Below are 26311 nucleotides of genomic sequence, written 5' to 3'. Positions count from 1 at the left end.
AGATGTACTGCAGAGCGGTACAAAATAGGACCGCCGCCCAGTCCAGCACATTTTTTCCACAAAAATAAATCACGCTGAAAGGCCTATACGATTCTAACTGTCTCACTAAATTGCATTATCCACACTCAATTCTCACTGGTATCTGCTAGACAACAAGTACCAAAACATTATTAGTTCATAGATTTCACATGTAAAATTCATTTTATACAACCCCACCTCCATCTTGCCTGTTCATAATTCTGAGAAATTCTTGAATTGTGTGCTTGTGTGCATGTACATGTTTATGTTATGTGTGTGTGTGTGTGTGTGTGTGTGTGTGTGTGTGTGTGTGTGTGTGTGTGTGTGTGTGTGTGTGTGTGTGTGTGTGTGTGTGTGTGTGTGTGTGTGTGCTTGTGTGCTTGTGTGTGTGCCTGCGTATGTGCCTGTGCATGCATGCGTACATATGTCTACTGTGTGAGTATGTGTCATACGTATGATTACTGTGAATGTATGTGTGTGCGTGTGTATCTGTTTGTGCACATGTGTGCACATGAAATGGGTTAACATGACCCCTGGAGGCAAACATACGGAAAAGATTGGTCATCCTAGGCCCTACATTTCTCAAGATATTCACAGAGAACTGTGTCTGCCCTACCCTCCTTTCGGGGGGTCCAGTCCAGCGGGGGGGCTACAGATCAAAACGAAAAACGATGGTTCCATGCTATCCATGTGGGGTTACATGCCCACCAAGTTTCGTGTACCCCGGTCTTTCAGTGTCCCTGGAATCCTTGACGGAAATTTGGGCATGCGAAAAAAAAAAAAAAAAAAATCTGACTAAACCTATATGACCGCCCCTTCGCTGCGCGGCGGTCATAATGAGTATCTGTACAACAGGCAACCTCAGCAGATCGCTGTAAGTCAATTACATGTTCATCACCCTCTCCTCATTTGCAGACCATCAGGCTTCTTTTGTTGGTTGGTGGAGGAACTAATCTACGACACCCAGGGAGTATTTATGATACATGTATTTAAAATAGGCATTTTAAAAAACAAAATAGTATTTTATAATTTGTATTTTATTGGGTTAAAAATGGCTCCGTATTTTGTATCAAAATATTTCATATGTGTGTATTTTTGTAGTTTAAAAATACTGCCAAATATTTTTTGGTAAAACCAATACATTTAAGTATGTATGTATAAGTATGTATACTCTTTTGATCCCGTGAGGGAAATTTGGTCTCTGCATTTATCCCAATCCGTGAATTAGTAAAACACACACAGCACACAGTGTACACACAGTGAGGTGAAGCACACACTAATCCCGGCGCAGTGAGCTGCCTGCATCAACAGCGGCGCTCGGGGAGCAGTGAGGGGTTAGGTGCCTTGCTCAAGGGCACTTCAGCCATGCCTACTGGTCGGGGTTCGAACTGGCAACCCTCCGGTTACAGGTCCGAAACCAGTAGCCCACGGTTATTGCCAATTATGTGATAACATCATAAAAATGCAAAACAAAATGTAGCCTCTAACTATTTAAAGTAATTTGCCCAGACTTGTGATCAGAATATTATGATTCAGGAAGTATCCAGTTCAGGTAGATGAGTAATGTGTAGGTTGCTTAAACACAAAATACACTCGCTCTAACACCAACCTCAAGTTTCTTGAGAATTTCATTCATCCAATCGGAACACATAGAACCGGATATGTAGTTGCCCTGCAACATTGCTCACAAAGTTCCCCCATGTATCACCAAAAGCAACACGATGAAAAAATCATATTTATCCTCTTGGTGTCAATATAACACCATTTAGCGCTTACACTGTACCCAGTTAGTTAAAAACCAACAAAAAGGGTCATGATCCTTCCACTCAACAGCATTACACAGTGCGTAAAAAAGTGAAATATATTCTGAAACCTACACCACAAAAACTATGTGGTCAAGTGAGTCATCGGATCACAATGTCTTGGTGGTCATTTACACTTTACAATGTGCCGAATGTAATTTCATTGTTCATGTTTACGGGCTCCTAATATCTTAACCTGATCCACATGACAATTCACATTTCTAGGGATGACAGACAACATCAGAAATGGAGCATGTCCTCTGACGCAAAGCGGCTTCGAAGGAACTGCTCTATACCTGGGTGACTATGACACATAACGGGTTTATATTTAGCACGTTAGCTGCTCACATCCTGTGCCCATCCAGGAAGGGTGTTTTGTACTCACACAGGCTTAGTGGGAGGAAAACATGAAGCTTAACTCGGACTGAAAGTGCTGGCGAGGCAGAGCACAATTAGATGCGTTCATGGGTTTTTTGAAGGGAAAAAAACGGGGTATAGCTCACATCCAAACCATAAGAAATGTGAGCCTTAAAAATGTATCTAAAGACAGTCGTTTATGTTTTCAGAAGAGGTATATGTACGATGAATGATATGTCATTAACATGGGGCAGCCGTGGCCTACTGGTTACAGCTTCGGACTTGTGACCGGAGGGTTGCCGGTTCGAACCCCGACCAGTAGGCACGGCTGAAGTGCCCTTGAGCAAGGCACCTACTGTAACCCCTCACTGCTCCCAGAGCGCCGTTGTTGTTGCAGGCAGCTCACTGCGCCGGGATTAGTGTGTGCTTCACCTCATTGTGTGTTCACTGTGTGCTGAGTGTGATTCACGGATTGGGATAAAATCAGAGACCAAATTTCCCTCACGGGATCAAAAGAGTATTTATACTTAAACAGACATACAGACATAATATGAACAGAGAGAAACACAAGCACATTGTAAACAGTTAAGAAGTATGCTCAAGTCACACCTACCTAGTTTAACAGGGAAGCCAGGAGGGAGTTTCATTTGGACAAATTCTCTGAGTTTATTAAAGTGCTTGAAGGGGGCAACCACTTCCAGAACATTTAACAGCCTGAAAGACACAGACCAACAGTAACATATGAAGACTGTGTACTGTCAAAGAGTAGAATGATGCATTTGTATCACATAAGCACTACTCAAATGTAAATTCAAAACTGTGGTAATATAATATATTATATTATAATATTATACTATAATATATTATAAATACTGTATATTGTATTTATTTTATGTATGTATGCATGCATGTGTGTTTGCATAGATGGATGTATGGATAGAGTTATTGCATATGAAAATAACGGAAAATCAGTTTAGCTGGCCTCCAAACTTGGCAAGTTTTGATACTAAAATTATAAAAAAAATTAAACTAACTCAGTGGTGATGAGAGAGAGAGAGAGTAGTGTATTTACGACTTGATGCCCATGATTATATTTATACTAACTCAGTTATGATGAGAGAGTAGAGAGAGTACACATATATTCTGAGAGTGTACTTACGACTCGATGCCCACATATATTCTAAGAGTGTACTTACGACTCGATGCCCACATATATACTAAGACTGTACTTACGACTCGATGCCCAGGGGGAAGTCCTGACTCATGGCCACCGTTGCCTTAAAGTTCTTCTTGCTCTCTTTACACACCAGCTCCCTGCCCAGGTGAGGAGCTCTGACACAGACACACACAGACACAGACACAGACACACAGATACACAAGGACAGAAACACAATACACATTAGCCAAGGAGGAAGGGCATACTGACTGACAGTGCTGTTGACAGATGATTGACAGGCTAATGAAGAGGGCCTGGGAGGTCTTCCTGGCTAGTTGTTGAGGAGGTGGTAGCATAGTGGCTAAGGAAATGGGCTAACATGCAATATTCAGACAAGTTTTGGGTTCAAGTCCCAGCTGATACCGCTGTGCCCTTGAGCAAGGCACTTAACCCTGAGTTGTACTGGGGAGAGTGACCCTTTGATAAAAGTATCGGCCAAGTGTTAGAAAGAAAGATTAGCTAGTGTGAAATCAGGCCCAGATTCAACATCTGCCTTGCAGTCAGGTAGAGTTTGAAGAAAGTTATCACATTAAGCATTCAGTATGTATATTAGAATTAAGCATGACAAAGTCAAGTAGAGTCCTTACTTTCCGTTTTCTGCCGTGATGTACTCCTCCCAGGAGATGGTGTTTGGAGAAGGAGCTGTGAGAGACTGCCGCCTCACCGGCTACAGACAGAGAGAGAGGCCCGGTCAGGAATCGCCGTTATTATGCTTATTATAAACAGCCACACCATAGCATAGTACAATAGCTTTTTTCATGAGGAGTATAAATATAATAAAATCGTCACAGTTTACACCAGTTTTGAATCAAGTAAAAATTCGGACTTGGAGGATGGAAAGGCAGTACATAGGTGACCACCAGAGGGAGTCCATGTGTAACTAACTAAAGGCTGTGGCTTCTGAAAGCAAGGTACTGAACTGAAACATACAAAGTACACTTCTCAGATTACAGTGTCAGATTACCCAGAACACCCTGTAATGTTAATGCCTTATTAAACTCAATTAAAGAGAAGGTTAAGTTTTCATTCTTTTTGAATTTTATGGCTTTGGCCCTTTAATTCTAGAAATTACTGTTAGTTAGATAATGATTGTTAGATGTAAGAAAGAGGTAGAAAGAGGTAGGGGCAACAAGGCTACAGGCAGCAGCCTACCAGTGTGCTCCTATGGAGAGGCGTAAAAAGTCTTGGCAGAGATACCTCCTGCTGTTTGTCTGATCAAATGTACAGGTATTTGTGAAGATACACACATACACACATTTCAATCAGTACACCTTATCAAGTACTATTATTAAACACCATTTAAGTTACTTAATAATGATAACTTAAGAATAATAATAGTAGAAAAAAGTACAGAATAGAAAACTGTCAAAAGGAATTTGAAATGAGCAATCTGTAACTTTTTTGATAAGTATGGTGCACATAAACATAACAATGTACTGTATGTGCCACAAGCTCAAGACAGTGGCCACTCCATAGTAAAACTTTTCAAAGCTTTGTTACCGAATTGCAAAGCAGTTTTCTCAGACAATCTGAAAGACAAAGCCTTTCAAAGAATTTGTACCACTCTTTCCTCGCTACAATTACACATTCTGCAGGAGTGAGCAGAACATGACTCTGCCTGAGTTACCGGTATGTCCTTACAGAACAGTTACAAGGTCATGCTCATTGTCTACCCAGCACATCATATTTATTTATTGTAACAGTTGCTAAAATGTGTGATTTTGCATCTTGATACTGAATTGATCATTCCTGATACTTGCTTTCTTGAATAAAGGAACATTTCATTATGTTTCTGTTTGAAAACCCCAGCCGAATAAGTGATTTGTATGTGTAGACCCTTGCAAAGGCATTTCCAGTGGCATAAAAAACAACATTGAGCTAATGGCAACTTGGGGACAAAAAAACAAACAAACACAAAAACAAGTCAACATTTAGTAGATCATTATCATAAAGTCCAACATATTGTAGACCAGTGGTCTCCAACACGGTGCCCGCGGGCACCAGGTAGCCCGCGGGACGGCTATGAGGCGCCCCCAGCGCACCTTCTAAAAATAGCCAACAGGTCGCCTGCAGATCACGCTCTAAAAACATGCTCTATTGTGAAGTTTTCAATCGATATTTAAGTCTAGACCAGAACCATTTTAAGAATGTATGTAGCCATACATCTGTAACATTAAATTGATATTGGTGATATCTTACAAATTGTAGCTGCGTTAAATTTTAGCCTTTGGCTCCAAATCCGTTTCCCATTCAGTCTTTAAACAACAACAGAAGCGGAGCGCATACACGCTGCTCGCACGCATAGACAGTAAAGGGGGAAAAACTAGCTCGTCTGGTGTAGCCAATGGAAGCATATCTTTGCAAAAGTTCTGTGGCCATTCCATGTTCGTCAAATACGGTTCTTGCATGATTGTTCAAGAACTGAAAAACAATTGCTTTAGCTCACAGGCCTTTTCTCCTCCATAGGCTACTGCCGTATAATAGCGCTGAAAATGTTGCATGCATGACTGAGCAGGACTGTGCATTACCTTTTTTGTCAGATCATGGAGAGATTTCAGGTGTGCAATAACTTTAAAAGGAGTTTTCATATGTTAGGGTGGTGTGGGCGATTACTATTGAAATGTTAAAACTGAATTGTCCACTGAAATCAGAACTTAAACAACCCCTGAATTCATAATGGTGGGTGGGTATAAATTGGGTACAAATTTTAACCCAAATTATTAATTGCACAAAACGATTGTTTTTTTTTTTGTTATAATAAAATAGATTAGATTCCCCATGCAAACTTTGAATGAACAAACTGAACAAAAATGTTGGTAGTGTTGCATAGGCCTACACAATATTGATCATTTAAAAGTACAAATCTCATAGGCCTATTATTTAGGAGGACTACCCTCGCAAAAAAGGGATGACTGTATGTTTGTTTCAAATGAGTAGCCCTCCATATGATTTCGGGTCTTCAGGTAGCCCTCATTCCCAAAAAGGTTGGAGACCCCTGTTGTAGACCATTACCATAAAGTCCAATTCATTTCAATTTCAAGGTATCTGCATTGGTTTTGAACAGTTCAACCGGAAATCCTCTAGACAGAGACTGAATGGGTCCATAAGGGAAAGTTCAGTGGAGTGAGGACCTAAGTGAGAGCAGCAGACCTCAGCGTGTCCTCAGCTAAACCTTGCCCTGCTTCCTGTACGAGCAGAGTGGCCTTGACCACTATCTACGGCTACACTTTTCACCTCCAGCAACATCAAAGCTCACTGCCGCCTACACCATACATACACACACACACACACACACACACACACACACACACACACACACACACACACACACACACAAGTACACGCACACACACGAAAGAACACACTAGCATATACACACATACACACACACATTCACACACACATACCCGCACACAACATACAACTTCCATACCTACTATATCAGCTCAGTGTAGAAGACAAACACACATGCACACAAGTACACACAACATATGCAAATCCGTTTCATCCAGTCCTTCTACTGTAGTTGTAGAGTTCGCAGGTTGCTAGGCTAGCGCAAGTCAACAGTACGTGTTAGCCTGCCACTAAAAACAGTCTTACCCACTCCACAGTACACCCGAGACAAATAAATTATAACACCAGACTATCAATGTAAATGTCTGTGTTGATAGAATAGTGTTAGAAATAAAACTACCCTTGCATCACATTGCAATAGTTATATTTGTTCCCTGAAGTTGGTAGTAGGCATATAAGCAAAGGCAGCGGCGGACTGATATTACTTAGGCTACTACTAGGTATCCCGATTGGAGTGCACTTCTCTGTTTACTTTTCGGCGCAGTACTACTAACCGGAGCAAGTAAAACTCTGCCGCTGCTGAGAAACTAGTCCCTCAAAATGTAATGCGATCATTGAAATTCAAGGATATAATAATGTTAGAAATATCACAAACATACAACAGAAAACACACATACACCCAGCCTGACCAAAACACAGACACAGACACACACACACACACACACACACACACACACACACACACACACACACACACGTTGGGTAGCCACACGCTTATGGGATCACTAAAGATTTCGAACGTGAAATCCCTGTGCTTGTCCAGGAAAGCTGTAGGATTGAGTTCTGAGGCCTGAGCCCACATCCGCCCCGGCCGCTTCACGTGGACGCGGGCGGCCTGGAGTGGAGCTCAATAGCACAGGACTGATTCCCATTTCCTGGGGGATTTGTGGCGGCCGCTGCGGTGGTGGTGGGCCTAGCCTGCTGTTGTGACTGGAGGGCTACCCACACACACACACACACACACACACACACACACATTCCTACAAATGCAAAGACACATGCACACAGATCCAAAGCACTAAATATACACACACACAAAAACACACACATACACACATTTCTACAGACACATAAACACATACGCATGCACACAAATTCCCATTAATACACACACATATATACACTAAAGTTCATACATACACACAGACACATATATGCACACACATACACACCCACAAAACTAAGCCCACCCACACGCACGCGTGCACAGTGAATGCCGAGTGGGGGGGCCCTGGTATGTGGCTCCCTGCTCTGGCTGCTGTCTGATTGGGGCTTCCCTAGAACACAGGGGCCTGAGGCCTGGGCACTGGTGTGTGCGAGCAAGTGAGTGCGGGGATTTAGTCGTCCTTTCAGCTGCCCAGAGCCCCACGTGAAAAACAACCTCCTCTGCTATGCTGCACTGTGCGTCGAATCGTCCGGCGCCACGGTGACCGATGATGCCACCCTCAGAGAGGACGTAAACAACGAGGCTCGTGCGCGCAAGTGTGAACACACCCTGCTGGTGGCGTTCCCAGAGCCCCACTGATAAGCACCATCCCTCCCCACACGTGGCAGTGCAAAAACATCACAGGGGAAGAAGAATACTAGACACTGTTCATAAGGATAACAAGAGCAAAGGACGAGATTAAACACCTTTCACAAGATGAGAGAACAACAGTAAAAACATGGTTTTAGAAATGTACAGTTATTGCATCCTTAGTGACAAGTTTGAGACTTTAGTTTCAGGTGAACAGACTGAACACCACTTGGGTCACTGCATTCACCATCCAGTAGGGGGCGTGCTGAGACCAGTTCCCATGCAACAAAGGACCACAACAGAGGGGAGTGGGCGGGGCTGAGGGGGGTGGTGTCAGGGGCAGGAGAGTAGAACATTTAACCCTGCAGTGACCTTACGAACACCGCAGAGTTTAGCTATGAAGCACAGGAGTGGATAGGAGTGTGCTGATAGTTGTTCACACACTTATAAATCACAGGCTTCTGTTCCTGGGAAACACCTGCAGTGTCAGGGAACAGCTGATGATGACTCACAATCAACTGGAACAACTACCACTGATAAATGAGTGAGTGTGTGTGAGAGAGAGAGAGAAAGAAAGAGAGAGAGAGAGAGAGGTCTCTATGGTGGTTGTTAAACAACAGTTTTGGGGGAAATGCAGTTAAAGCTGAGACTTGACCATCCTACTGAAAATGACGAAGGGCCCTAGAGATGGTCACTACAAGACCTGGTATAAAGACACTGCTGAACTGTAATGAAATACTGAATTGGTTATATATATATATATATATATATATATATATATATATATATATATTTAATGCCATGGCCTGTTGTTTGCAGTGAATCCAGATGCCCCACTGAAGCACACAGGGATCATGGGTATTACCTCCTCAAATCATGGCTTTCCAGGGGGGCACCACTCTCTGATACCTCCGTGAAGCTGGCCCCCCATGTTACTCAAAAATGATTAAAAACACTGCTATTCGTTTGTGCTACGTTTGTGCCGGTTTGTGCCGTAAAAATTATCGTTTGTGCTGTTAAGGGTTTTAAGTAATTAAACTTTACATTTTTCTGACCAGTGACGTCACTCAGCCCCCCATACTTGTCCAAATTTCCCCAAAATAGTCTCAATCGTTTGTGCTACGTTTGTGCTCGTTTGTGCCGTTAAAAGTAACATTTGTGCTACTATGTTTTTTAAGATATTCCACGTTATTTGTTACACGTGTGACGTCACTCAGCCCCCCATCAATGTCGAAATCTTTCCAAAATGGTCTCAATCGTTTGTGCTAGGTTTGTGCTGATTTGTGCCGTTAAAATAAACATTTGTGCTACTATGTTATTATGGTTTATTTATTACTCGCGTGACGTCACCAGCCCCTCGTCAATGTCCAAAACTCACCAAAATTGTCTCAATCGTTTGTGCTATGTTTGTGCTGATTTGTGCCGTTAAAAATAACATTTGTGTAGCTATGTTTTTAAAGTTATCACGCTTTGTTACAGGTGTGACGTCATCCAGCCCCTTATCAGTGTCCAAATCTCCTCAAAATAGTTGTGATGGCTTTGGCTACGTGCGTGTTGATTTGTGCCATTTAAAGAAACGTGTGTTTACTATGCAGAAGTTGCTCAGCAGTTGTAGCGTAGGCCTATGCTAGACATCACCCAGCAGCGCCCCCCCCCCCCCCCTTATCAATGCCCAATCGTAGTCCTAATCGTTTGTGCTGATTGCGCTGTTAAAAAAAGAAACAAAAGGAAAAAATAAACATTTGTGCTATATCGTGCTGACCTTAACCGAGAAAAGAAAAGACGTGCTACTATTTACGTGGCTGTTTGTGCTGCCAAAGGTTCTATAGTAGCCTACACCAGCTGCTTGTGCATAACGTCAGAACTACTGCAACCACTACCAGAATAAACCTGCAGGCCATTACTCAGCTGTGGAGAAACACCACTTCATTCTCCGGCCAGTAGCGTCTGCAGGTGTGCACAGCAGTGTGCGTAGGCCTACTATCACGCAGCTACGGAGTGGGCTACGAGAGACTTACGAGAGATAATTTCCCATGTGTGTGTATATTCACTCCAAGTTAGCCTACCATAACTCATCACTGCACTGTAGCCTATATTCTCTAAGATAAACAAATGTATTCTTCAATAACTGTATGCATCAGAATTACAGTGGATTGTGCACACAAGCAGCACTTAGGCTTTGTTGCTGACCCAAGTCTCCAAGGCCACCGTGGATATATGAAACTTTGCAAACAGCAAAGGATGGAGGCAGCAAAGCTAGGAGTTATTTTAGATGGACAAGAAGGTAGGCTAAATTGGTATGTTTGTCAAAATAATGTTTAAACATTAAAGTCATACGACAGTAGGCTATACTAAAACTAAAGGTACATTTGTAGCCTTTTTAGCACTTTATAAAGTTGACTAAATTATTAGGCTACTCTTTAGCTATAAACCTAAGAAACAGCTTCCTTGCACTTGTGTTTTCTGCTCAGATCAGGAGAAACATTTGGTAGGCTACAGTTTGGGACGATTTGGCCAGTGTGTGTGAGACTGATGTCATGCGCATAGCAGATAGAACTTGGTAGGCTAATGTAAAAATATAGTTACAGAAAACACATTGATGGGCTGGGCATCACGTGTAATAAACATAGGAGAAATGTCGGCGCAATCAGCACAAACGATTGGGTAGGCTATAGGCCTAGGTTTGGACATTGATGGAGGGGCTGGGTGATGAGCTAGGCTACAATTGCTGGACAAGGCCGCTGGACAATTTACATAGTAGCCTACCCTACAAACGTTTATTTAAATGGCACAAATCAGCGGCGATTTTGAGGAGATTTGGACACTGATGATGGGCTGAATGACGTCACACATGTAACAAAGCGTGTTAACTTAAAAAACATAGCTGCACAAATGTTATTTTTAACGACACAAATCAGCACAAACATAGCACAAACGATTGAGACCATTTTGGTGAGTTTTGGACATTGATGGGGGGCTGGTGACCTCACGCGAGTAAAAAATAAACCATAATAACTTAGAATACATAGTAGCACAAATGTTTATTTTAACGGCACAAATCAGCACAAACCTAGCACAAACGATTGAGACCATTTTGGAAAGATTTCGACATTGATGGGGGGCTGAGTGACGTCACACGTGTAACAAATAACGTGGAATATCTTAAAAAACATAGTAGCACAAATGTTACTTTTAACGGCACAAACGAGCACAAACGTAGCACAAACGATTGAGACTATTTTGGGGAAATTTGGACAAGTATGGGGGGCTGAGTGACGTCACTGGTCAGAAAAATGTAAAGTTTAATTACTTAAAACCCTTAACAGCACAAACGATAATTTTTACGGCACAAACCGGCACAAACGTAGCACAAACGAATAGCAGTGTTTTTAATCATTTTTGAGTAACATGGGGGGCCAGCTTCACAGAGGTCTCTCAGATCAGTCATTTGATGCTGTATTTTATAACTATATAGCAATATACTATAATATATCTATAATTAAATAACCATAACTTTAATGCTAGCATTAATGTATGGAAAGGACGCCTGTGTACAGACACATTTGGGAAGGAATGTGTGTGTTGGTCACTTGGGAGGGAATGTGTGTTGATCACTTGAGAAGGAATGTGTGTGTTGGTCTGGGAGAACTGGAACCAAACATGCTTTGGAGGGGTGTTCAATTACAAGACTGTGAATGTCTTTGAGCAGGAAACGTATGTGCACATATGTCTGAGTGTGTGTATGTGTGTGAGTCAGTAGATGTCTGTTCAGGTATGTGTATAAATGTTTGTCCATGACTGCATGTGTATGTATTGAGTGATTTTTTTTGTTGTGTGTGTGTCAATAGATTTCTATGTGTGTGTGTGTTCGAAAGTGCATGTGTGTGTGCATGTGCGTGTACACGTGTGTGTGTGCATGTGTAGGGGGTGGCTACATGACTACAGTGTGGGCTACATGACTGCACGTGTGTGTGCATGTGTAGGGGGTGGCTACAGTGTGGAGCAGATGGTGGGTGTGGCTTTAAAAGTGTTTGAGGAGCAATGCTCACCCCGAGGGTCCAGCGGGAGAGCAGAGTCTCAGCCTTGGCGGCGGAGTCCTGCGGCGACACAGTGTCAACAAACACGACCTTTATGACGAGGCAAAATCCAGCACCAGCATCAGCACCACCTGCCCAGCCTGGACTCCTCATTCTCAAGCCCAGATTGAGCCTCCTCTCCTGGGCAATACGCCACCAGTCTCCGGCACGGAGGGCCCCGGCAGCATACAGCCCAGTTGGCCCTGCAACTCCCCCCGGGTGTTAAGGGGCCTTGGCTAAGCCGCCGGCTGGCCCAGTTGGACGGCGGCCTGGGCGGAGCGGCTGGGGAAGGCTGGTGGTGAGGTAGGGCCGCGGCCGGGGGGGCGGCACAGAGCCAGATTCTCACACACACACACACACAGCAGAGGAATTGCTCTGACCCCGGACTGGACAACAATGGTACATTATTCACTGCCGCGTCATGCAAGACAACGGCCCAAATCGGCCCTGTTTATAAGAGGAAATTGGACCAAACGGCATGCAAGATGACAGCCCAAATGGGCCCAGTTTATAAGAGGAGGTTGGATCAAACGGCATGCAAGACGACGGCCCCAATCGGCCCAGTTTATAAGAGGAGGTTGGATCAAACGGCATGCAAGACGACGGCCCCAATCGGCCCAGTTTATTTGACTGTGGGCTCACCTGAAGGTTCTGCTAGAGAGAAAGAAAAACAACCCTCTAAACTACCATTGAGCAATGAAAACTGATTTTTCACATAGATTTGTTTTTCGAGGTCACCGAGTACTGGTGGTACAAAAAAAATATATATAATAATAATAATAATAATAATAATAATATTATCGGTGCTGCAGCCAACAGCTAATTCAGCCAGACAGCTACAGTGCTACACTCTGGGGGCATGATTTTAAGATGAAACATCGCCAGAGTTTTCCTGAGAGAAGTGAGAGTGGGGCACTGCCAGTGGCGCTGAAGAGGAAAAAAACCTCTTAGCTGGCAGAAGACGCCTCATGTGCGGCATCACCTCAAAGTTCTGCTCGATGAGGTTGCCGCCTTTGCTGAGGCTCTCCATGATGGCCTTGTTCCTCAGGATGTCCTCCTCGCTCAGGTGCTCGCGACGCTTCCGTGACTCCAGAACCAGCCCGTTCACCAGGTAGAAGTCAGCCAGGAAGTTCCCCACACGCTCCTGAGGATCACCACACCGCCCACACACACACACACACACACACACACACGTCTCTATACATCTCCATACATGTACTTCAAAACAGCAGTGTCCACCTTACACACATAGTGATATGCAACTCCCAAGAGAGGGACGATTATGACATGAACATGGGAGAGCTGAATAAGGAAGGGGAGGCAGCGAGAGCACGAGTCCTGACCGTTTTGTCTTCCCTGAAGAGCCAGCCGGTCTGTGCGCGGGAGAAGGTTATGGATTTGGTGGAGAGCGTGGCGGAGTAAATGTCACTGCTCATCAGGATGTCCACCTCCTCCTCCGTCTCCATCTCCGACTCCTGCTGGGTAAATGACACGGATTGGTATTCAAAGGGAGCAACAGGAGCACAGACAGATACAGCAGACAGACAGACAGACAGATAGATACAGCAGAAAGACAGACAAACAGACATAGCAGACAGACAGATACAGCAGACAGACAGACAGACAGATACAGTAGATGGATACAGCAGACAGACAGAAACACAAGACAGACAGATACAGTGCAGTTCTTCCTGGTCTCTAATCTGCTTTCTAATGCCTTGATTACACACTTGCGGACGTGCACAAGGACAACAGTAACACTGACATCACATCACATCTAGCAGATCCTCACATGCTTTCGGACGTACAAAGTATAATATCTGCCATATGGCCTGAAAAAACTCAGAGCCTGAGATTAGCTATGGAATAGGCCTCTAATGCTGATGGCTATACATATACAATGCCTTCGAGGGGGATACTTGGAATAAAAGTAAACTCTATACATTTCAACCAAACCCAACAACAGTATCAACTAATAGTGTTTTATTTTATGTACCCCTTTATTGACATTTAATAGTGTGGGCTACAGGTATGGACAGGAAAGGCCCTATATATTCTTTTGAACAGCATGATTTTGTGTTGTGGTTTTGTGAAGTGTGTGTGAGTGTGTTATGTCACATCTCCTTAAAATGCACTGCAACAAACTCTTGTGTGTTTTACTGATCCGCCAATAAAGCATTTTGATCTTTATCTTTGTAAGGTCAAAATCCACAAACCATGGGTGTCAGCGTTTTGACCTGTCTGACCAAGCGTAAAGACAGGGAACTGATTGTGTAAGTGTGGGGGGCCAAAGCCATGTCCTGACCTCGTGGTGGATGCGCTGGTACACCTTCTGCTCGTTGTCCAGCACCACAAAGGACTCGGACGGGACGGCGTCGCCATTGAAGATAAAACTGAGGTCGCCCCGTTGGCATTTCATGTCGGTGAAGTCGATGAGGGTGGTGTCCAGCCTGGCATTGTTTGTGCAGACGACAGAGACGGACAAAGACAGAGGAGGTTTAGGGGGGGGGGGGGGGGGCAGAGAACTTCATCTGAAAATGGATTCTGTTGTCATAGAGATGATGGTTTGAGTTCCGTCAGAGAGACCCATTAAATCTAACAATGTGAGGGTCATTATCAGCACTATTAGAAGATCTTAGATAAGAACTCCAGTACAGAAAAGTTAGAGCCACCATCAAAAATTCAATTCAATGTTTTTTAGACTATGGAGTTGTTTTTTGCGGTTTAATGCTCCGACACCACTGAGAGAGCATAATTAACTCCCCGAAGAACATTCCAGTCCTGAATGCTGAATCGCCCCGGCCAGAGTTTTGAATCTTGGCTGTGAGCAGATCAAACCAAGCACAGCCAAAGCCCATATAAAACTAACTATAATCCACCACAAATGTCTTCATTTAGAGCAGTAGCACAACCTGTCAGTCAGCTGGTAATTACCAGCAGGAAAAATACTGAGGTCTTCTTTAACATGAACTAATGATGGGAGGACAATTAGGCCTATTGTCTATTGATCCCATTGATAAACAAAGTAACACTGGCATAGGAATGCATTGGTATGCCTTCTGCATGCACGTACGTGTGTGTGTGTGTGTGTGTGTGTGTGTGTGTGTGTGTGTGTGTGTGTGTGTGTGTGTGTGTGTGTGTGTGTGTGTGTGTGTGTGTGTGTGTTATTTGCTTGTGTGGTTACATGGAAGTGGTCCAGGTAATGGCTCTGCACACAGCTGCCGTTTGAACGTTTCCGGCTCTTTCCACGATCCTCTGAGGACTGTGATTTCACACTCTAGTTAACAGCCCTCATCATTAGTCATGCTGAGGCTGCCAATGTTGACAATAAAGCTCGGGCCGAGAAAGATTCTCTGGAAGGAGGATTTACGCAAGGCCAAACACATCCCAGAGCACCTCAGACAGAGGCAGCAGTGGGCGTGAGGTCCTGTGAGAATTGGCCTTTGCGTTACTCAGTATGTCCAATGTCCTTGATGCCGCTACCCGCTCGGCAGGGTTAGGGTTTTCACTCGTCTCCCTGACTACTGTGTAGCGACTGAGGTGTGTTCAATCTCTACAGATTTGGGAGGTTGCCCATGTAAGGACATAAGTGGGGGGGGGGGTAACAGAATTTTGAAACCTCACCTGATGTTGATGCCCTGTTTGTAGATCTTACACGCATCAGATGGGAGTATTCGTGAGAGTAAAGGCACTGTGAACGAACACACACACACACACACACACACACACACAATAAACTTTCAGAAAACACACAGTGAGTAACTTCAAGGAACCGGCGGGGCTCCCCAGACTTGCTGGGCTGACACTAGGAAAAGCATATGCTGCCTTTCTATTCAATTTTTAATGCATTTCTTGTGGACGGCTGCCAGAAGAGGTCATTTAAAAGGCTCTCTTGACTCCAATAGCAGCACAGCAACTTCCCTGCTAGAAACGCATCCATCACCCAGCCATTCTACAGTTTAAGGGGGGAAATGCTGATTTCAGTGGAATTTTACAGCTATGCCTTACATGGCCTTAAGTGCTCATGATGAAACAGAATTAAATCATGATGCTGCTTGCTAGCACATCATTACTGTGGAACTAAGCACTGTTGAAATGTGACTGTGAGTCAGCTAGACTTTAGCTGCTAGGCCCTGATCTGAATGGATATGATATTACTTCTGTTTATCGGATGGCCTCCAATGTTTTCTAATTAATTGGGCAATTAACAACTAACTAGACTGCACTGATGTTACATGCTGAGCCCAAACATCAAATATTTCACAGCAAGGTACAAACACAAATCTCCCTTATAAGTAACTCTTGGTCTGCACACACTGATACATTTTCGATTCCTAGTAGATAAAACAAAGGCAGCTTCTGAACACCAGGAGGAGTATTTCTCAATAAACTGAGGGTGGTGGCCCCTCCCTCTGCATTGGATCAAAATTACCTCGTTAAATACGCACGTTAAATACTCGCCAGGGGTGTGTTTCCCGAAAGCAGAGTCGAGCACGTACAGTCATGTAATGACTGACAGAGACGGTAACTACAGTAAAGAACAGTAAAAGCACTCTTTCACTTAGTGACCTGGGTCATTTAATAGGCTCTCTTGCCGTCCCTCAATTGTGTTTTTGGGAAAGCCACCTCCGATGACCAGACTTACTGTACCACTCTAAGAAATGACAGTAGTTATACAGTTACAGAGGTGGCTACAGGGACTTTGTGCCTTTACAGTTCTGTGGGGCTCGAAAGGAGATTTGTGCTGTCAGCTTAAATACACTGTCATAAACAAAGGCCACCACACTGCCTGTTAAAAAAAGCAATACAGGAGATACCAAAATCAACTTACCCCAGCTTTGAAAATCCCAATGAAGTTCTAAATAAAAATCACCAAGCTGAAAAACACAGAAGGGTAACAACATCAATGACCTGATGGACACACACCAGGAAGGAAATAACGCATTCCCATCTAGTTAAATAACATAGTCCCACCTTGCCCTGTTGTCACTTAGTTTATACATATTCATGTACTGAGCTGGCTATGATAAGTTGGCACAATACTGAGGATTGTGGATGTTAAAAAAAAAAACAGCAGAACAGCAGATAATCAGTTATGGCCAGATTATCAGAGGAACTGGTCTATTTCCACTGCTATAAACACAAAGCCTACAGCTGGTCATACAGACCGATGATAAGACTGCAATCAGGCCAACCAACATTTAAGGATTAAAAAACAACAAGTCAGCACTTTCAGGTTGTTTGCAAAAATGGCAAGTGTAGTTTCAGGATATTTGTTTTTCAACTCTGTGTAGCAATTAGACGTGTCTAGCAGAGCTTGATAAAAGGGATATATAGGAAAATGATTTGCTTCCTGGCCATAAGAACACATCACAAGGATTCCAGAAGAAAGCCTTAAAACATAGTCTGGCTTTCACCAGACCAAGCTCAATATTTTAAGATTGAACAATGGTCTGGGGAGTCCGCTATGTATTTTCTACTGCACAAGAGGCGTGATCAACGGGCATAGTTCAAATGACTCTGTACGCAATTGGATAGTCATTCACCAATCTGACCAACGAACCGGGTGACATTTGCAGAGCGACGTGAAAACTCCAGGCTCTCCCGCTATCGCCATCGCTTTAAACCTGCCAATAGCGCACCCGGTGGATAAGCCAGCTTGTGATTGGTCCTGTCAAAATTGTAATGGAAGCAGCAGAAAAAGATGCACAGGTTTCCAGCCTGAGCTGCAGGGCAAAAAAGAAATCGCCGGCAGATACTTAAAAAAGGCTGTACTGTAAACCCAATGAAAAATAGGTTTTTTAGGAACACTGCCGTTCAAAAGTTTGGAGACACCAAAGATCCTTAATATTATTAACAGTCTGGAGACACTTAGAAATGTCCATTCCACTCCATTATAGACAGAATACCAGCTGAGATCAGTTGCATTGTGTTTTAATCAGGGCAGCAGTTTTCAGACTATATTATGTGCTTACATAATTGCAAAAGGGTTCTCCAATGTTTTCTCAGTTAGCCTTTTAGAAATTATATCAGATTAGTAAACAGAATGTGCTTTTGGAACATTGGATAAATGGTTGCTGATAATGGGCAATGTAGATATTGCATTAAAGATGCATATTAAAGATCAGCCATTTCTTTCTACAACGGTCATTTACAACATTAATGATGAAAACAAGGACATTTCTAAGTGACTCCAAACTTTTAAACGGTAGTGTAGCTTTCTAACCTGTCTGCCTACATATCGTTTTATATTAAAGCTGAAGACTGCTGCACTGGATGTGCGAGGAAACGTCACCACATCTGTGCCCCATCCTCAGCTCCATACACAGTAGAAATATAACACAGAGGGGGGTGGACACAGACACAGGCACAACAGGACAGGAAGAGGCCAACCCTCCAGGGACATGGCCAGTCATGAGTCCATCTCTGGAAGCCCTTCGTCTGCAGGGCGAGTAATCAGAGACGGTAATCAAGTCACTGGGGGTGATGGGTGATGGTGAAGGGTCTGTCAGTCAAGGAGCCGCAGAGCAAGGGCACTCAGCTCAGTCTGGCTCCTAGAAGTATAAGCTCTTCAAACAAATATGTCAAATATGTACATCTGACTTGCTTTTAAAATCCTGTGAGCACTAAAGTGACTACACATCACCATATCGGTGGTGTTAGTATAGCATAGTGGTGAAGGAGCTGGGCTAGCATGGAGTAGCCTGAAAAGTTGTGGGTTCAATTCCCAGCTTCCACCGTTGTGCCCTTGAGCAAGGCACTTAACTCCGAGTCACCCTGGGAAGAATGGCCCTTGTAATATAATTGACATACTGTATGTAAGTCGCTTAGGATAGAAGCGTAGGCTAAATCAATAAATATAAATGCCCATCTCTGCCCATCCTCAGCTAGATACACAGTATAGTGTACAGAGAGGACTACTGTTCAAATCAGTGTGCTGACTGAGTTTAGTTAAGTGTTGAGGAGCTGAGCTGTGTGCACCCGAAAGGTCAGGTCAAGGGCGCAAAAACAGTGTTTTGACCCTTAAAGAGAGCGGCCGATCTCAATGCTCCCAAAGACAGTGTCTTACAGCCTTCAGCACACGCTCATCCCGTCTACAGGTGTGATTCCACTGATGGAGCACTCACCTCTTTGAGAGCTTTCAGCAGCCGCGGCCTCTTGTCCTCCACGCTCTCCCGGGACTGCTGCTTGAGTTTCCTCAAAAGTGCCGTGACTGCAGGAAAAAGAGAGAGTCCAGATTAAGCTACAGCCATTTGATGAAGACACTGATGGAGGCAGACAGATAACGGTACAGAGAGCGGCCGCAGACTGGGATGCCCAAGCCAAGTCACACAGACACAGATCAATCATTTTCGTCTTTTCATCAATCGCATAACATTATTGTTGTGTCGGCCATATTGATGGCTCTGTACCTTGTAAAAAATATAACAACTGCCACTAACGACTACCTGATAGAGAAGAACACCTCTAGTTTTCGATATGGTGGCAAGTAATTATTACAATGTCATATGGCATGGGGTGAGAATGATATAGTGAGTATTTAAATCAGGTCACAAAAAAGAATATACGCCTAGACATCCTTACACTCAAAGTAATAATACAGCATTTTAAAACAGTGGCATCAAATGTGTGATGCTCCAAACATCCATTAAAACGTGGCTTGTCGTCTTGCCATTATAACTGGTTTACTGCTGATTACAGGCTCTGTCTGACTGCCTGCCCGGCTGCTTTGAGTTTTTTTTATATTTTATCAGTCAATGCTCCTTATCAGCAGCAAATGGAAAACTGTAAAGCACCAACATTACTTAAAACTATCTGAGAATTTATGGCTCCGCTTAGCTGATAATCAGCTGGGGCTGTCTGAGCATAAAGTGACAATATCATATATGCAACGTGCAATACACACATAGTGGACATGAAAGGATTATGGAGTGGGTACATCTGGGCATAGCAGTTCATATGCATGTGTATATCAGTTGGAGTCTATCAAAAACAACACCCTTTACTACTGGTTACAATACTGGCCTTTACTGGGTCCCCTACTTTGCATGCTTAGCTAATGTTAGCCCATGTTCCAGTGCAGCGTCCATGCTCAGTAACATTACACAAGACTACTGCTGCTGCTGATGATGATGATGATGATGGACACACACACACACACACACACACACACACACACACACACACACACACACACACACACACACACACACACACACACACACACTTTTCATTAGCATGACATAAGTGTTTTGTCGGCCATATTGATACCTCTGTACTGTGATATGAAAATAAAAAATCCCTTTCTCACTAACAGCAACCTGATAGAGAAGAACTCCTCTAGCACCTCATGCACCGTAACATTACACAAGACTACTGCTACTGCTGCTGCCGGTGACCATGATGATGATAATAATGATGATGAAGATGATGCTGCATGACATTTATGTGTCTCACTCTCCTCTCTTCAGCAGACTGTCAAATTAAACACAGTCTTACAGGGATCTTATCTGCCTTTCAATCAAAACGCAGGTCAATGTAGCGCTGCAAAGAAATGTACCTACAATAATCTATCTTTATAACTTCTGATTTTTAGATTGAAATGCTTGAAGTGTAGCCATTGGTTACATCAGACATCTCTCAAACTGGCCACATGCAAACTAGCCATGCAAATAAATCACCATTTACAAGGCTCAAAGTAGCTCCACACTTCATTGGTAGACATCCGAGGGCCCTGACATATAAAATGAGACATTGAGAACTTTGAAAAAGCACTGGTAGTTTATTTACAAGACGATGTATACAGACAGTACCTTGAGGAAGTTTACCGTTCGCCGCCATCATGAATTTAGTCACAATAAGTCGAGCGACGAGTACGAGAATGAAGGGATCAGATTCCAAAAATAATTGGAATCCATGCATTTCCAACTGGAATCCATGCATTTCCACGGAATTATGACAAGCCGAAAAGAGCTATGAGACAAAAGTTCACACTCAGTATCATGTTTCAACACACTTTAGGTCAATATCACACCGAAGTACAAGTACTCCTATACAGTACTTTAGAAGTACTTTAGAAGCCCGACCGATATGGGATTTTAAAGGCCGATACTGATTTCGATATTTGAGGATTTCAAAAACTGATACGATAAATTGGTCGATATTCATTTCTAACAAGCACAATGTAAAAATCAAGGTAAGACATTGTGTTTAAATAGGCCTAACTATCAGATATCCTAATGAAAGGCTCTAATATAGGGATGCACGATATATCGGCGGCCGATATATTATTAGCCGATAAGTGAAAAAATGAAAATATTATTATCGGTCTGATAACAGAATTCTGGCCGATAATTTGCGCCGATATTTTTTAAAGTCTTAATATAGGCCTACGTAAGGTCCGTCTGGCTACACTGAGCTAGCCTACTTGAGCTTGGTTGGCTATACTTTTCACTCAATATAATGTCAGCAGTGTGAATGTATTTCACCACTCTAACAAAATCTGTGGATATGCGTTTATTTGGGAATCTGTGCATCTCAAAATCCTCTCGTGAATGATCCGCCATTTAACCTTAACAGAGCGGAGCTCAGCCCTATCTTGAGCCGTCTTGTGCTGGTGTTTGCACTTTACTGCACTGGTCGGGGAAACAAATAAACAAACTCGTTAGTGGGACGAGTACATAAGTAGGCCTAGTTCTAAGTTGTGTTTTAGTATTATATTTGCATTACTTTAGCTTGGGTTTTGTATTATTACCTAGAAATATGCTAACCATTCGTGCTTCAGTTCCAGACAGGTCATCATAAAAAGTTATTAAAACCTTCGGGTCTAACGCCTTTCATTTCTGCTGCAGCAGGTTGTGCGCAACAGAGTAGATACAGTCTGAGGAGTTGCAGCTTTATTCAGTTACCCGCAGTTGAAACTAAACCTAAGTTTCCCTCACAAACTCTGATTTGGTCGCTATACTGTAGCTTATTCCAAGCTGAGCCATTTATGAGCGTTTAGTCCTTAATGAAAACGATTCAAACTCTCTAGCCACTCACTCGCAATTCACTGACGTCAGGTTCACCTAAAGGAGCCACACATACTGTAGGGCTAGGCTACTGTTATGTTGTTGACTGCCGTACTAGAGGACTATTATGAGTTCTGTCCATCATTTGGTGGTAGGTTAAATTACTGCAATAAAATTATGCTTATTAAATGCTTTCCCCAAATCACTTTTCACAATTTTTTTTCAAGAGTAATATTATCGGTTATCGTATCGGTATCAGCAACAACAAACGAATAAATATCGGTTATCGTTATCGGCCCTAAAATTCCATATCGTTGCATCTCTAGCATCTACTCTTATACAGTAAAAAAATTATTAGAATAATAGGTCTTTGTTCTTATCTGTGATAAACACCATTGCCATGATAACTTTTAAGGTATTTACTTTATGGGTTAAGATGGCTTTTTATACACCGTTAACAGCATTAAACATTGCGATACTTTGTGTGATGGGAAAAGAAAATTGCAAAATGTAAGATTACAGTATGTCCATACTGAACAGAATGGGGGTTGCTTACAGTAAAACGTCAACATTAGGTTTTTACACACTGTTAACAGAATGAAACAGTGTGATACTTTGTGATTATACTTTGTGACCACCTACTTTATTAGGAAATTACCCAAATCAGTGACAATGCATGCCATGTTTTCACCACAACCTCCTGGCAGAATTATTGCACCCAAGCGCAGAGCACAAACACGAAGCACATTTGAGCACAAATAGCGTTTATTTTGAGATACATGGCTAGTCTACCCCATTCTGTATCTTGGGTTGTAAATAAAGGTAAAGTTTTATTTTGACATTGGTTTTAGCTTTACTTTGTCTTACTCTGGATTTGGACTACAAGAAGAAAGTTAGGGTCCAAATAACAGAAAAACCATGAACCAAACTGGAATTCATGGTATAGGGTAAGTTTAGTTATTTCAGGTAGCATAATTAAACATGTTGAAGGAAAAAGTGGATAGGGCAGCACAAAGCCACGGTTTAATGTAAAGATAATGGTGCCCTATTCTCCTCGATTAACCTGGCCGATTCAGCCTAGGCTATATGTGATCTAATTTAGCCATCGCAACTGTCTAAAATTGTAATACCATTGCTATAATAACAGAAGTAGTCCATGCCTATTTGTTTACCGATTCACAGGCTAGGCAACAAAGAAACGCTAACATTATTAATCTGAATGTTATGTTTTGCTTAGATAAAAAAATAAGCAAGTCTATCCTCTGAATTTCTTTTCAAAGTGCACCAGATTGATGCATTTAAACGTTAAAATATACAATTGTTTTTACGGGGAATCATCCCCCTGGACCCCCCTAGGGTGGCTATTGCCCCACTGCAGTTGTAGGTCTAATGATGCCTCAGGTACAAATAAATACATGTATGGCAGCTATTTTGACTGGATGTGAGAATAGCTACAGAGGTGACCAAGATACTAGCACAATGTTTGTACCATCATACAATATTGTTGCAATTTCTTATGTTTTATGATACAGTAAAACTTGAATATGATTCTGCATTTTGACTTTCACATTTACTCTGCAATAGGTCTATCTAGGTTGTCATTTATTTCTGTTATGTGTTTGCAGCCATTTTGGTGTGTTAAATATGAGTCAGTTTTGGACTTTTCCCATTTTTATTTTTGAATTTACACTGTAACACAAGAAAAACAAGGTTGTGTTCCACAATGTGGTCTTCAGCAATTATTTACCATAGCACTGTCCTCATATCAGAGTAGATAAATTGACCAAAATAAAACAACTAAAATATCAAGTAAATAAGTATTGTGATACATCTTGGTGCCACATTGACAGTATCTTGTCCCAAAAAGTATTGCTGCACCATAATACTCAATACGTTGTCCCACGGTAAGTCATTTTCCTACGGTAAGTCATGTTTACACTGAATTTGAGGGTTCCCCCACCTGCCAAATTCCACTTTAATCACTGGATTTAATCACTAGTGGGTAGTGTCCCCACCAAAGCTCAGACCAAACCTACGCCCTTGACGACGTCATTTTCAGAAAGCACCAAGAGATTTAATATCTAACACAACTACATGTAGGTAAGAATACATGACCCTGGTGCTTGTCAAAGTTCTTATCTGAATACTGTTAAACGACTTTAGAACTACCGGAGACAAACAACCATTGACTCTATAAGCAAACAACAGGAAGGAGTCTTCCAATCCACACACTTGTGTCTTTCTGCTGATAAAAACAGTGCCATTTCAAAATGATTCTACTCACGGCATTCTGGAAGTTGAACTCATGTACAGAAGTAAATGCATGCAGGAACTGTCTAAATACACAGACAAACAAGTCTTACTACCAGAACCAGAGTGAGGCAGTAGGAATGAAGTAGATAACATCACGTCACGTGAGGAGGTCAATGACCTCATGATTGATGGACAGGAAGACACTAGGCCCTTTCACACAGAGATTACGCAAAATTTGCGGGAAGAGGAGACGTCTTTTTGCCGCAACTTGAAGAGAAGCAGGGAGCAGTTGCATTAAGCATTACAATACCTACTCTTGTTCAAGAGCATTATCGCCTGTCCTCGAACAATACAGCAGGCATTCCTAGCATTAAAGTCCACAATATTCTAAACAGGTGCAGTTACCAAAGCAATCGGTATACAATGCATTAAGCATTACAATAAGAAGTGTGATTTCACCGATTAGACGTCCACATTTGAATAACCGCGGACTTAGGCTGTATTTGTGAAGTCTGGCGAATGTAAATGAGTGAAGTACACAGGAAGATTAAACTATAAATGTTTTAATAGAAAGAAATGTGCTTGAACTATTTACAAGTGCAAAATGAAACATCCAACAGTGCAATGTAGGCATATTATAGCCTAACTATTTACAAACATTAACTATTTACAAGTGCAAAATGAAACATCAGTGCAACAGTGTATTATAACTATTTACAAACATACAAAAAAGACCATCCATACCAAAAATAGAGCCCTATAACTGCAAAATATGCAGTGCTAAAAAATGTTTTAAAAAAATCGCAAAATTAAAAACAACAATATGATCAGTCCAGCTGCTGATAAGACGCAGACGGCCCGTTGTGTGACTCATCCATGTGGAAGCTGGGGAATGGTGGCGGAGGAGAGTGGTAGGACGCTGCAGCAGGTGCACGGTAGTGGCGTGGGGTGCTGTGCTCTGGTACAGGAGCTGGTATTCTTGCAATCATGTCCCGCATAAGGGAAGACTGCGACTGCATGTCCCTTTGGATACTTAGTCGGGTTGTTTCATAGGCAAACAAATCGGTGAAACACACAGGGGAATGTTATGGCCTGCAATTGCGAAAATGAGTAGGCCTACGAATTTACCTGGTTGGTTATCGGTGGCTGATTGTTGGCTTTCGGTGTTGGAATCGCTGGTGCTGGTGTCGGCGCCAGAACAGACACTGGGTGCTGGGGATGCAGGTGTCGCCTCCATGCTGCTCTGAAGAGCGACAGGGTTGGCCGAGTGGCTGCTCCCCCAAATCGCACAACAGAGGTGGAAATATGGCCAATCCAGTCTCCCCCTGCCACTTCTGCCGTTGTGGTCATTGACGCTGTTGAATTTTTTGCAGGCTTTTTAATTTGCTGGTGACCTGCATCTTGTCCCGTGCATAGCCGAGGTCGCGGAGTTTTCCGGCCAGTCTTTCCAATAGACCATCCTTTACTGTCCCGTTCATGTGGCGCCTCACCTCATCTTCTCCCCTAAGGGCAAGGAGCGTCCGGATTTCTTGGTCTCCCCAGTGTGCCATGTTTTCTTTCTCCTTGTTGTTGTTGTTCTTCTTCGTTCTGATCAGCTGTGTGTGTTTTTAAATCTCCCAGTGGTGGGTTGCATAGCGTCACTAGACACCCCCGCCCACGTCCCCTTCCCACGCCCACGTTCCCCCTTTCCGCCTTGACCCATTCACACT

At 42.9% G+C, this 26311-nt stretch overlaps 1 protein-coding gene across 3 annotated transcripts in view; it reads right to left on the bottom strand.

The window, feature by feature from the left end:
* ankrd13c (ankyrin repeat domain 13C) overlaps positions 1–26311 on the bottom strand; it is a 40286-nt gene that overhangs the window by 1678 nt on the left and 12297 nt on the right. For 2 of the 3 annotated variants that reach the window (XM_076278069.1, XM_076278071.1), the window contains 9 exons: positions 19467–19552; positions 17171–17216; positions 15964–16030; positions 14645–14789; positions 13683–13817; positions 13322–13483; positions 3981–4060; positions 3411–3509; positions 2791–2891 (listed from right to left, as the gene is read on the bottom strand). In XM_076278069.1, coding sequence (XP_076134184.1) covers positions 2791–2891; positions 3411–3509; positions 3981–4060; positions 13322–13483; positions 13683–13817; positions 14645–14789; positions 15964–16030; positions 17171–17216; positions 19467–19552 — 921 coding nt within the window. The remainder of the gene's footprint in view (positions 1–2790; positions 2892–3410; positions 3510–3980; positions 4061–13321; positions 13484–13682; positions 13818–14644; positions 14790–15963; positions 16031–17170; positions 17217–19466; positions 19553–26311) is intronic. The other variant, XM_076278070.1, reaches the window with a different exon arrangement.

This window comes from Alosa pseudoharengus, unplaced genomic scaffold (assembly GCF_046254945.1).
Source record: "Alosa pseudoharengus isolate Yale_2024_CS ecotype anadromous, Long Island Sound unplaced genomic scaffold, YU_APseudo_1.1 YU_APseudo_1.1_scf_11, whole genome shotgun sequence".
NCBI lineage: Eukaryota > Metazoa > Chordata > Actinopteri > Clupeiformes > Clupeidae > Alosa > Alosa pseudoharengus.
The sequence above is the reverse complement of the archived record's forward strand: the minus strand, read 5'-3'. Positions and strand labels throughout refer to the sequence as shown.